General features: G+C 38.6%; 2 protein-coding genes across 7 annotated transcripts in view; both read left to right on the top strand.

The window, feature by feature from the left end:
- The window catches only part of LOC117568057 (uncharacterized), a 138,490-nt gene extending 134,712 nt beyond the window's left edge, over window positions 1-3,778 (top strand). For 5 of the 6 annotated variants that reach the window (XM_034248535.2, XM_034248452.2, XM_052008477.1 and 2 more), the window contains 2 exons: window positions 1,646-2,590; window positions 3,647-3,778. In XM_034248535.2, the coding sequence (XP_034104426.1) occupies window positions 1,646-2,529 (884 nt within the window). In that variant the 3' untranslated portion in view covers window positions 2,530-2,590; window positions 3,647-3,778. Of the gene's footprint in view, window positions 1-1,645; window positions 2,591-3,643 lie in introns of all 6 variants that reach the window. The other variant, XM_034248615.2, reaches the window with a different exon arrangement.
- On the top strand, window positions 3,101-3,927 carry LOC127565338 (uncharacterized). Its single transcript, XM_052003391.1, has 2 exons — window positions 3,101-3,218; window positions 3,644-3,927. The coding sequence occupies exons 1-2, from the start codon at window positions 3,101-3,103 to the stop codon at window positions 3,925-3,927; spliced, it is 402 nt and encodes a 133-aa protein (XP_051859351.1).
- Window positions 3,928-13,737: the final 9,810 nt, after the last annotated feature.

Raw genomic sequence — 13,737 nt, 5'->3', positions numbered from 1 at the left:
TCTAAAGTTATTGTTACCCATTACTTCTTCTGTAAAGATTTCATGCTCACTCTCTCTCCCTCTCTCTCTCTCTCTCTTTCTACCTCCCTCCCTCCCTCTCTATCTCTCTATATAACTTCTCTAATGTTCTATCTTTATTGTAACCTTTTGAATTTTCTTCCCATCAAATACTAAATTAACTAACGTTTGTCTTCTGAAATGCTCCCCGGACTTTTGCAAACTCTAATGCTCGCACGATCTTATCAAACTTCTTTAAAGGCTTCGCCAACATTTGTTAGCTTCTCTAAGTTTCTTTCTACCCATAGTTAACTTTCCCTTACCATCTGTGAAGTTCTCTAATGATCGTCGGATCACTATCAAACTTCTCTAAATCCTTCTCTAACACTTGTTAGCTTATCTAAGTCTCTTTCTACCCATAGTTAACTTTCCCTTACCAATTGCAAACTTCTCTACCATCTGTGAAGTTCTCTAATGATCGTCGGATCACTATCAAACTTCTCTAAATCCTTCTCTAACACTTGTTATCTTCTCTAAGTCTCTTTCTACCCATAGTTAACTTTCCCTTACCAATTGCAAACTCTTCCACAATTTATGAAGTTCTGATGCTCTCCCGATCTTTCGTAGAATTCTCTAAAGTTATTGTTACCCATTACTTCTTCTGTAAAGATTTCATGCTCACTCTCTCTCCCTCTCTCTCTCTCTCTCTTTCTACCTCCCTCCCTCCCTCTCTATCTCTCTATATAACTTCTCTAATGTTCTATCTTTATTGTAACCTTTTGAATTTTCTTCCCATCAAATACTAAATTAACTAACGTTTGTCTTCTGAAATGCTCCCCGGACTTTTGCAAACTCTAATGCTCGCACGATCTTATCAAACTTCTTTAAAGGCTTCGCCAACATTTGTTAGCTTCTCTAAGTTTCTTTCTACCCATAGTTAACTTTCCCTTACCATCTGTGAAGTTCTCTAATGATCGTCGGATCACTATCAAACTTCTCTAAATCCTTCTCTAACACTTGTTAGCTTATCTAAGTCTCTTTCTACCCATAGTTAACTTTCCCTTACCAATTGCAAACTTCTCTACCATCTGTGAAGTTCTCTAATGATCGTCGGATCACTATCAAACTTCTCTAAATCCTTCTCTAACACTTGTTATCTTCTCTAAGTCTCTTTCTACCCATAGTTAACTTTCCCTTACCAATTGCAAACTCTTCCACAATTTATGAAGTTCTCTAATGATCGTCGGATCATTATCAAACTTCTCTAAGTCCTTCTCTAACACTCGTTAGCTCCTCTAAGCCTTTTTCTACCCATACTTAACTCTCCCTTACCAATTGCTAACATCTCTACCATCTTTGAAGTTCTCTAAAGCTTTCCCGAACATTATCAACTTCTCTAAGTCCTTCTCCAACACTTGTTAGCTTCTCTAAGTCTCTTTCTACCCATAGTTAACTTTCCCTTACCAATTGCAAACTTCTCTACCATCTGTGAAGTTCTCTAATGATCGTCGGATCACTATCAAACTTCTCTAAGTCCTTCTCCAACACTTGTTAGCTTCTCTAAGTCTCTCTCTACCCATAGTAAACTTCCCCTTACCAATTGCAAACTTCTCTAACATTTGTAAACTTCTCTAATGGTCTCTTTCAGGTTACGGGAACATTGCACCTCGCACAGCCCTTGGTCGGATTGTGACAGTTGCGTACGCATTCTTCGGAATTCCGCTGACGCTCGTCTATCTGAGCAGCACCGGGAGCATCCTGGCGCGGGTGGCACGCGAGGTCTTCTCCAAGGCGCTGTGCTGCTGCCTGTGCTCGAACTGCGGCTATTGTTGCTACGACGAGAAGCGCATGGCGGAGAAGGAGCGACGCATGAAGCGCAAGCGACAGCAGGAGGAGCTCCGCAAGCAGCAGGCGGTGATGCAGGAGCCATACTACGTTCGGGATGTTTACCATGCCACGCCCGAGAAGCAACCGGGTGGCGGCGGCGGTGGTGGGACGTCGGTGGGTGTGCCGGGAGGGGGCAGCAATGCAACGCCCACGGGCATGGGAATGCCGTCGGGTCCGCCGCCAGGTGGCGCTTCGGGCGCTGACATTGATTCGTTGAGTGCGAGCGAATCGCGAGGTTCGATGCATGGCCTCAGTATTTTGGCACCGATTTTGCTCTGCTTCTCCATGATGATCATCTACATTGTGTTTGGCGCCGCGGTTCTGTATCGCTTGGAGAATTGGCCGATCATCGATGGGATCTACTTTTGCTTCATGAGCCTGTCGACGATTGGCTTCGGCGACATGTTGCCGGGACTGCGACGTGAATCGAATGCCACCACCTGGTTTTGCTCCGTTTACATCATGTCGGGCATGACGCTGACGGCCATGTGCTTCAATGTCATCCACGAGGAGATCGTGCATCGCATTCGCATTGTTGTCGAGTTCAAGAAGACGGGCGCAGCGAATGGCAGCGGCGGTGCTTCGGGTTCCATGATGGATCTGGCGCACGAGGAGGGCAATCAGTATTATGTGCCCGCCTCTTGACACTATGAGAAGCGTGGACATCTCTATCAGCGCAATCCCACCGAAGAGACACTGGTGACAGGTGGGTAGATCTCTCTTGAGCACCTCCGGAGGGAAGATTCTAGTTTTACTTGTGGTCAGCAGAGATGTCCTAAGAGCAATCTGAAGATGTCAAGTGATTTTTTAGGGGACTCAATTTAGAGGACCAGGAGCGCCCAACGAGCTCGCTAAGAGTTCCTGAAAAGGCCCCAAAAGCCTTTAGAATTTGTAAAATATATCTGGAAAACCCTTTAGTAACTTAATCAACGCTCTTCAAAGTACTTAGCGGGGACTTTATAAGCCCAAGATTGTTTAGAAGAATTTAACCAACCCATTTTAAAGCCACAGACCAAGAGTTCCCTACACGTTCCTAGGGCACTCTAGATTTTTGTTATGGCCCCAAAAGCCTTTAGAGGTTTTAAAAGATCCCTAGAAAATCCTATACTATTTTAATCAAGACTCCTAAAAGTAATTTGCGGACACTTTGTGCTCATAATGTGACCCCAAAATTCCTTAGAGGAACTTAACAAACCCATTTTAAAATTGATAGCTAATGAGCTCCCTAGGAGTATCCTGGAGCAGTCTAGATTTTCGAAATGACGCCAAAATTCTAAAGAGGTTGTACAAGATTCCTGGAAAAGATTATACTAACTTAGTCAAGACTCTTAAAAGTAATTAGCGGACACTTTATGTTCCTAACGTGACCCCAAGATTCTTTAAAGGAACATAGCAATCCCATTTTTAATCGACGGGGTCTCTTAGTTCCAAAAGTATCTGAGATAGCCCAAAAACTTCCTAGAAGGTTTTATAATATCTCTAGAGAACCTTATATATTAAACCTTATCAACATTGGATGTTTCGAAAGATAGTAAATAACAAAAAATGTTTCTTGAAAAACCGAAATCCTTTACAGTATTTACAAGCTTTGCAGAGAGCCTTATAGAAAATTATTCCCATTAAGAATCTAGAAATCTCAAGTTAATATACAATATTAAAAATCTCCTAAGGCTAAGGGAGCCCTTAAACACCCTTATAAACTACCCTAGAACCTTAAGGAATCCCGTTGAAACCTGAAACTAATTGCTTCCGTCTTCAGCAGATACGCCCACTTCGCTGGTGCTGAAGGATTATGTAAACCATGAGCTGGTGCCCATACTAACCATGGATCCGAATGCACGTCTAGCTCCCGTCTACACGCCCGCAGCGACAGCAAATCCCGCAGATTCGCAGCAGCTGAGCAGTCCGCTGCTCGAAGGACTCAGCACAACGCCAACGCAATCTCAGGCCAAGGGCGGCGGCGGAGTTTATACGTTGACCGAAGAGACGGAGCTGGAGCTGCAGGCGGTGCACACCGCAGAGACGCAGGTGGAACGCGTCTAGATACAGTATTAAGCAGAGTAGTATTAGGCTTAGTCCTTAGTCCTTAGACAAGTGTTTTTTTTTTCCAGAACGCAAAGCAAAAACCTTAGCATAAGTTTGACTATCATTGTATATATACTCTATATAGTATAAAGATCTAAAAGAAATCATTATATATATAATACAAACTAGATAAAAAGAGATAGAGAGAGAGATGGCGAATGGTAGAGAGCGCAAAAGTGAAAGAGATAGCGTTAACGTTAGAGCAAGAGCGGAATACATTTCCATAGACATTAAGCACAGCAACTAAAACATTATTAAAAATCTAGTCAATGTAGTGGAACACAACACACACACACACATAACAAACGAAACAGAGAAATAATATAAATGATTAAGCATAAACTAAACTGTTATACTAAGTATATATAGAGTAAGTTTATGCGTCGTTTATGCCATGAACTTCAGTTCTCAAGCAGCTGTACATTTTTCGCTTCGTTAAGTTGGCTGCGCCTGAAACCCTTAAATTTCCCTTGAAACGTTTCTGCTAAAGATTGCAAAGAATAAAGCCCAAATCTGTTGGATTTAACTGTTATACAAAATAAAGAGACCAACTGTTCTATTGCATGGTGATGATCAAATGAAATTTCATATAATTCGCGCTAACTTCTGTATAACATTTAAGTGAAAAAGGTTAAAACAAAAAAGCAAACGAAACGTTTATGCCATGAATTTTCATGAACAGCTTGTACAAAGCGCACATTCATGATAACGGTAATACACACATCAATACTTGTCCTGCGAACACAAAACTGAATGAATATAAAAAAAAAAGAAAACACAAAAAACCAAGAAAGCGTTAAGTAAGCTCTTGCACTAAGTGTATAAAGTAAGCCTAAGCTAAAAGTTTAACATTTATTTCACGCTAAGCAGCTGTATATTTCTGCTTCTTATCTGCTGTGAAGTTCACACGTTTCTCACACTTCACACTTGAGTTCATGGAGCTCGAGCAACTTTTCGAATACCTTCGCCTTGTCGCAAAACATTTTCTGTAAACTCCGCAAGCAAGTTAATCCAAAACGAAAAAGAAAGCAATCAAAAATACTCATTCATTAATTAAATAAGTGCATACACAGAAATTATAATAGCGAATCGAGCCCAGCCATAACTACAAGAGTCAAACAATTTACATCACTAACCATACAATACATAGATGCGTCACTTCATACAACCAAAAGGCATCATTAAAAACAGTATTATTGCCGCCCCAGTCGGGCCGTGCGCTACGATTCGAACACCGAGCCTCTTCGGCTCATTCGAAAATTCGAAGTTCTAACGCAGCGCGCAGCGTTGAGTTCAGTCGCAGATCAAATGCGGAGCGATGAGCACGGGCGCATTTCGTTGCGCTCTGCTTTCGTTTCTATGTATGCGTGTATGTATCTACATGCTCGCCTATGTCAGTATGTGTATGCATGTGAAGTTTTGCAACGTGCAGTTGCCTCACTGACAAGCAGCTAGCGCACGTCAATTTTGTTTTGCCGCGACGAAAGTCTCGAAGAAGAGGACAACAACAATTGCTCGCGTTCTATATGTATGCAGTTAAATGGCACTTGCACAAGGACTGCGTTGGCTCTGCTGGTGGTATGCAAGCTCAACATGTTGTGGGTCCGGGTTCAACTCCCGATCGAGAACATATGCATATTTTGTTTTTTATTTTAATGCGATTTAACTTTTTTCATTCCCTTTCAAGTTTACTGATAGAAGTAAAATTTAATAACGCGTTGATTTTTGATGATTTACAATTTTATAATTTTAAATAATAAAATAAAGCCGTAATTCCTTTTTGCAAACACTTTTTAAAACTCTATTTAACAAAGTTTGAACTTTAAAATTTTATTTTTTACATTTTAAGATAACAATAACATCTAAGAGAAGTAAACAAAATAAGTTCAATCTTTTTTTTAATTAAATACTTTTTTGTAAAGCAGGTAATAATACAATTTATACAATACAATACAATTACAGAAAAATATTAAAAACATAATTACAATAAAATATTTATTATATTTGTAACACTATGTTTTTAATACTTATATTTAAATTTTTTACCAGTTTTAATTTTAATTTATTAGAAAATTTTCTAATTTTAATTTTCAATTTAAAAATAAATTACAAAAATGTTTTTATCTTTTAAAAAAAGATTAAGCTTTTAATAATAATAATTGTATTATTTATATTTTCTCTAATTTTCTGAAATGTTATTGTTATCTTAAAATGTAAAAAATAAAATTTTAAAGTTCAAACTTTGTTAAATAGAGTTTTAAAAAGTGTTTGCAAAAAGGAATTACGGCTTTATTTTATTATTTAAAATTATAAAATTGTAAATCATCAAAAATCAACGCGTTATTAAATTTTACTTCTATCAGTAAACTTGAAAGGGAATGAAAAAAGTTAAATCGCATTAAAATAAAAAACAAAATATGCATATGTTCTCGATCGGGAGTTGAACCCGGACCCACAACATGTTGAGCTTGCATACCACCAGCAGAGCCAACGCAGTCCTTGTGCAAGTGCCATTTAACTGCATACATATAGAACGCGAGCAATTGTTGTTGTCCTCTTCTTCGAGACTTTCGTCGCGGCAAAACAAAATTGACGTGCGCTAGCTGCTTGTCAGTGAGGCAACTGCACGTTGCAAAACTTCACATGCATACACATACTGACATAGGCGAGCATGTAGATACATACACGCATACATAGAAACGAAAGCAGAGCGCAACGAAATGCGCCCGTGCTCATCGCTCCGCATTTGATCTGCGACTGAACTCAACGCTGCGCGCTGCGTTAGAACTTCGAATTTTCGAATGAGCCGAAGAGGCTCGGTGTTCGAATCGCAGCGCACGGCCCGACTGGGGCCGCAATAATACTGTTTTTAATGATGCCTTTTGGTTGTATGAAGTGACGCATCTATGTATTGTATGGTTAGTGATTTACATATGCGAACGGCATTGTTTTCAAAATCGCCTATTTCTGTTGCATACTTTGCGGTGCAGTGAGAAATCGGTTGCATCCTAAAAGTATGCTATGCTTTTTTGAAAACAGTGCTGTGTTATGCCCCTAGAGCATCCGACATTTTATACGTAAATCCAGCTTACATAGTCAATGTATTGTACTAATAATATTAAATGAGAAAAACAAAATAAAAAATAGAAAATATACATAAAAACACATATGCTACTTACATATATATACATACACATATGTATATTTAATATAAATATAGATAATTGTTGTTTTTTTTTTTTTTGGTATTGTAATTGTACAACTAAACGGTAAACAAATACGCATATTATCAATGAATTTGAATTCATACAATTTAAATAACGTTTAATATCGAATAAAAGTCGAAAACCAAAAGAAAAAAAAACCGAAAACCAAACCGAAACAAGCAAATCAAATGCAAAACTTTGTAAATTGAATGCATGTTTAAATGTACCCAACTTGTAAGTATATTTACGACAAGCAGCGAGAGAAATACATAAATAAAATTTAAATAAGTAAAGATGTTAAAAAAAAATAAAGAATTTCGAAAATTTCAATTTTTAGTGGCGCCATCTATTACCTACTCGCAGCACTACGGATATACGCCATCTAGCGGAATTTGGTAGCATTCAACACACCACTCAAAACGGACAAGTTGGCATCTCTGGTTGTAGCGCGCATTTTCAAAAACTGCTGTTTGCTCAACAACATCACCATGCACATTGAGGGGCAGTGTGCATTTGTTGTTAACGCCATTTAGCAACAATTATGTAGCTAAAAGCTTTTGCACTCCAGTTCCCAAAACGAAATCGCTGTCAGCCGCCAACCGTCACACGCCCGCCCGCCCCATTCTATTTGTTAATAACAATTTAACCTTCAGCAAATTATCATAAGTAAGCGAGTGCTCGCGATTTGTTTATTCGAAATCGATTTTGGTTTCGTTTTCTATACGAGATTTGTTTTTGTATGATAAGCAAATGAAAAATTGACTGTTGCACACATACATATGTATGTATGTACATACATATGTACATTGATAATTTCATATGCAAATGCCAGAAGCAACGAAAAAAAAGGTTTCCATTGCATTCATTATGATTTTCCTTGCCGTTGTTTACATTAACCTAACCCCAAATAAAAAAAAAAATTACACGCAGTAAGAGAAAGCGAGAGATAAGATTGAGCGATGGTAAGAATTGCGTGACTATCGTGACTCAACAATCATCGCAATGCAGCGTCCTGCACGTGAGCACGCAAGCACGTGTGTCTGAACTGAGCTCCTCGCTAAAGCAGTGTGGAAATTTTGGCAGCTTGATGCTCAAGTTGTTTATTTTATTTATTAAAAGTGCTGCTTTAAAGTTGATAGCCTTACAAATAAACAAAAAATTTACATAATTACACACAAACATACACAGACTTACATACATATGTATGTATGTATGTGTGTACATTTGATTATGTACGCATTATAAACTAGTCTGCAAAAACAAAAACAAAGCAGATCACACTGTTGAATTTCTACGCATGTGTGTGTGTGTGCGTGTGCGTGTAGTATATTTTCTGACTGCTTGTTCTTACACAACAACGCACAGTCTGACCTCTCTCTCCCACCCCCAGACAATGCCTACCCCCTTGTGATCGAACTAGCGGTGTATGTGTAAAGAATTTGTGTGCGTGTGCGTGCGTGCTCCCGTGTTTGTATGTGTGTGTAAGTGCGCTCTCTACGCATGCGAAATGCGCACTTATTGAGGCAACACGTCGCCATAAACAATACCAAAAACAAATAGTTTTGCTGCTAATGTTGTAGTTGTTGTTATTCTTGTTGTTGTTACTTTTTATTGCGTTTGTATCACAGAGAAGCATAGCACCCCCCTCCCTCTATCACGTCCAGTGAACGCTGCCCAATGTAAACGAGATCGGTTCGCGTCTGTTGACATTGCGACGCCGCAAAGAGCGCAAGAGAGCGAAAAAGAGAGAGAGAGAGCGTGTGTGTCGGTGTAGTTGTTTTTTGCGTGTTTGCTTGCATTGCTGTTCGCTTTGTTATTTTTTTTATTAATCACTTGTTCATTTGTTATTCAACTATTTGGCTGACCGCAGTATAAATACATACATATGCATGTATGTACATACATATATACATACATATATACATATGAAAAACGACAATAACTTGGCCAATACTTGAAACACTTGCGCCAGCTTAAATGGAGAGTAAAATGTATCAAACAAACAGGCAAACGTGAGAGAGAGAGAGAGCGAGCAGCTATGAGCGATGACAAAGTAAACAACAATAACAAAAAACGCAAACACAACAAGTACGTAGTACGTACACACACACACACAAACGCATTCATATGGCTGTCGCTATAAACTACAACTGCAGCGACGCGGCGTTGGCGTTGGCGTCGGCAGAGACGACAGCGAGTGTGAAAGAAACGCGTGCACGAAATTGAAAACTTTTAATTCTATGCAATTTTCTGCCTATTTTTACACGCTTTTGCCACACACATAGACCAATAGGCAAAGGTGTTCCAACCGCCCACACATCACGCCTTCTTTTAGTTGGGGATGAAGAAGAACGCCACTTTCTGACTGCGACGTCACCGCCGACAATGCGACCTTACCTAGCCGCAGAACCATGTGTAAAACACAACGCACTATGCACAGTGTCACAAGACCAAATCAAAAGGTAGCAATTATTATTTTTACTGAAAAATAAAATGATGTAAACAAATTTATATTAAAATTTAAATTAAATTATAAATTATTAAAACAAATTTCCATTTTAAATTTTTTTGTTTTGCATAATTCTTATTATTATTCATCACACTGTGCGCTGCCAAGCCAGTTTTTTTTTTATGTGACCCATGTACATACATATGTATGTATGTGTGTGTACATAAAATACGCTGTGTAAATATTTTAACTCTGCCGAAGCAAAACACAACAAATTAATAAATTGTTATTTTTTTGTATAATAACAAAGAAACATGCATGCATACTTTTGTACATATGTATATTATTAAATATTTTCAAGAGAAATAAAGAGAGCTTCAAGTTAGTCATAATGTATGGGTGTCAATTATTATGCGACTCGACAGCTTTTGTGACGCTTTTTTTGCCGTCTCTTTCCAACCAACGCGACGCTAGCTGCTAAAATTGTTTTTAGAATTTTAGTTTTTCTTTCTTAATTTCTTTGTTGTTTTTATTTTTCGTTGGATTTTCATGCAACATAGACGAATACATTTGTGTGTATGTGAATACATGTACAAGTAGAGTATTTAAAAGCATTAATTAAAGATTTCGAATTTAGACTATTTATAAAAAAATCATTTTCAATAATTTCAATTTATAAGTTTATATTTAAATATGTAATTCTTTATATACGGTTTGAATTTGGGTGTGCATTTCGCCAACAATTAATTGGCAATATAAATTCGCAAATACTATTAATTTTTATCTGTCGATGTCGCTAATCTTCTTTTGAAATTCCCATTTTGTATAATTTCTATGATTCCATATAAAATTAATACGTTCAGTAAAACTAGAAAAGAAAAAAATTGAGAAAGTAATTGATAGTATAATTAGGGTATTTTATCGTCGATGCGCTTAAAATTTGAAATGGTTTCTCTGCATACATTTACATAAATAAATACATGCATGTATTTAGTATTTGTCTTCGTGTTTGTGTCTGCGTTTGTATAGAATAGCTTTTCTTTTGCATTCTGTTTTCATTTTCATTGAAATTTAATACAGCAGCGATGGGCAAATTTTGTGCGTATCTTGTTGATTGTTTGTGGCTGTGACTGTGTCTTGTATTTTATTTTATTTTGCTTGCAGTCAAGCAGCAAGAAGCATTGACAGTTTGCTGTGGCTATTTGCATAGATTTGGATGCCTTTTGCTGTAAATTGCAAATACGAAACATTTAAATGGGCAAAGCTGTTGCTCGTTTTATTTAATTTTTTTTTTTTTTTTTGTACCGAGGGTGTTGGAGGGAGAAGTATGTAGAGATATATACAATGTGCATTTTTGTGAGTGTTTCGACTGTTTGCTTTATTGCTCCACTTTTGCTTTTGACTTTTTAGTGCCTTGTCGCAGTCGCTGTTATTTGATTTTCACATTTTTCTTTATTTTTGGTATCACATGATTATACAAACACTCACACACACACACACACACAAATGCCTGGCGATATGTACGCTTGACTGTGTGCTTGTATGTGTTTGTGTTTGTGTACATATGTACATACGTAGTATAAGAAAATGCCATTTGAACATTTCGGTTACGTTCACGTTTTGGGGTTGAGTAAATGATCTGTTGTTGATCTCCAACATTTGTCGCCCGTCTCTATCCGCTCCGCTCAATTTGATGACGTCAAAGATTGCCTTCATTTTTTTTTGGTTTTTGTGTGTTTTGTTATCTTGAGAACACGCATTTTCGTCGTTGATATTTTCTTTTCTCATTTTTCGTTCTTTTTGTTTTTGTTGCTTGTCATCACGTGTTGGCGTCACAGCGTGGCTGTTGGTTCTAGGTTCATAGCAACTAGTCACACTGTGCAAGCTCAGCACGCGCGCTCTCCCTCTCTTTGCATGCGTGTACCGGTGCATGTGTGTATGCGCGAGTGTATGTGTGTGTAGGTCGATGTAAGCTTTTGCGCTCTCTGTCAAAATACAACACACACATTGTTGTTATGCTTTTTTTGCACCTGTTTAACTGTTTTTGTTTTCGCTCTCTCTCCCTCCCTCTTGCGCTCACGCTCTGCATGTGGCCGTTGTATTCTAACTGGTTTTTGTTTCTCTCTCTCTCTCTCTCTCGCTCTGTCGACGCTCTTGAAATTCCCATACATTGCAATTTCCAATCGCAGGCAATTTCACTTGCTTATTGGACACACAGACTTTTGAAGCTGCTGCTGCTACTGCTGCTGCTGACTGCTTGTTGTATAATTCTAATGCCCAAAGACCAGAATTCCCAGGCAGCAAAAACAAACAGCAGATGATGACGAAGAAGAAGAAGGAGAGTAACCGCATGGCGACAGTAGCGTCAATAACGACACTCTTATCACGTCAAATGCATGTCTGCTCTCTTGCGCGCGCTCTCTCTCTCTCTCTCTCACTCACTCTCTCGCTGTGTCGGCTTGTCCCACATAATTTTTGTTTGTTAGTTTTTCTGCTTCTTCTTTGTGCAGTCGTAGTTGATTCGCTTCTTCGCTGCCTGTTTCATTTGTTCTATTTTGTGTGTGTTTATGAGTGTGATCTGTATGTGCATGTATGAGTGTGCGTATTTTTGGCCAGCAACGTTCGAAACTGAAATATCTTTGGCCACAACCGGCCGGAAAACGGGCATACAACAATTCCAATTAGAGTAAAAGCCGCTCCAACGCCAAACGACGTTTCAATTACGTGAGCGCAACGCAAAAATCTTTTTGCTTTTGCTTTTGTTTTTGATTTTGTATTTACTGTATTTGGCGTCGCTGTCGACGTCGCCTGCAATGGCAAAATCATACAAAATTTGTATATGTATGTACATACATATGTACATATCTATGTATGTATGTATGTATGTATGTAATTGAGTGACAAACGATAAGAACGCTTGTTTCTGTTGTTGTTGTTTCGCTGACTTTCTTTTCGCTGTGGTTGTTGTTGTTGTTGCTCTTGTAACTGTTGTTGTTAGTTGTTGTGTCTATTTTGGCCACATTTTGTGTGTTCTACTCTCAAGCGTCGTCGTTTGCTTGGCTTTTTGTTTTGTTTGTTTTCACTTCGGCGAGCAAAGCAAACACACACACACACACACAAAAGCCGCTCTCTTTATGTCTATCTCTTTCTAATTAGCACGTTCGCATTTCGGTTTATTTTCATTAATAGTGCGACGTGGAACAAGTGCGTCCGCCGTCTGCCCCACTGTCTGCCTGCCAGCCCGACTGCATACACACATGCATACAAATGTGTGTGTGTGTGCGTGATCGAAACTAGAGCGCAACACACGTAACAAACTCTGGCGCATTTGTCGTGGACAAAAAAAAGACAGTACGCTGATCAGAGAACTGCGCAAAATCAATTGCATTAGGTACATATCGATTGCACAGTGCAATATTTAAGCTAGTCATATCGTTTATCGATAAAATGTGCTTTTGCTTGCTTTGCGTAATGCGCTTAAATCCAACTAAATGCCGATACACAACATTGTGAAGTATGAAAACAGCGTTCGTTTTGTTGTTGTTGCGATTGCCAGTTAGTTATCAGTGTATGCGGGAGCATGCGAAAGAGAGAGAGAGAATGAGAACGAACAACGAACGATTCAGTCGGTCGATGATTGTTGTCGACGACGACGACTACGACACTGTGTTTTGTTATTTACGGGCGGGTGTCGGGTGGGTAAAAATTCAGCGTCAGACGCTGACAGCGACGTCGGCGACGTTGTCGATGTCTGACGTTGCGGTTGTGTTTGTGTGTGATTGACTTTTTCGCCTCTCTGCGTGTGACACATGTGCTAGAAGTGTATAAATATTTTATATACATATGTATGTACATACATATGTACATATGTATGTAGGTAAATGCTTATGTGGTTGGGTGTATGTACTATGTGTAGTTGCTTATTGTGTATTTTATCCAGTAGCAAGGGCAAAAGCAAGTATTGCAATTACATTGAAATACGAGAGTATCTAAAGAATTTCGGCAAATAACAAATTATGGCAATGAAAACTTTTAAATTGATATGAATTCCAATTCCATTGGAAACTATTCACATTCCAATACCTTTACATAAGTATGTACATATGTACATAC

The sequence above is a fragment of the Drosophila albomicans genome, chromosome X (assembly GCF_009650485.2).
Source record: "Drosophila albomicans strain 15112-1751.03 chromosome X, ASM965048v2, whole genome shotgun sequence".
Lineage (NCBI taxonomy): Eukaryota > Metazoa > Arthropoda > Insecta > Diptera > Drosophilidae > Drosophila > Drosophila albomicans.
The sequence above is the reverse complement of the archived record's forward strand: the minus strand, read 5'-3'. Positions and strand labels throughout refer to the sequence as shown.

What these genes read in the sequence shown, in the direction of transcription:
- LOC127565338 (XM_052003391.1), top strand. Translation starts at nt 3,101, where the DNA reads ATGAGCTCCCTAGGAGTATCCTGGAGCAGTCTAGATTTTCGAAATGAC. An exon ending in CTTAGTCAAGACTCTTAAAA is followed by an intron (nt 3,219 to 3,643) that starts GTAATTAGCGGA and finishes TTCCGTCTTCAG; the next exon opens with CAGATACGCCCACTTCGCTG.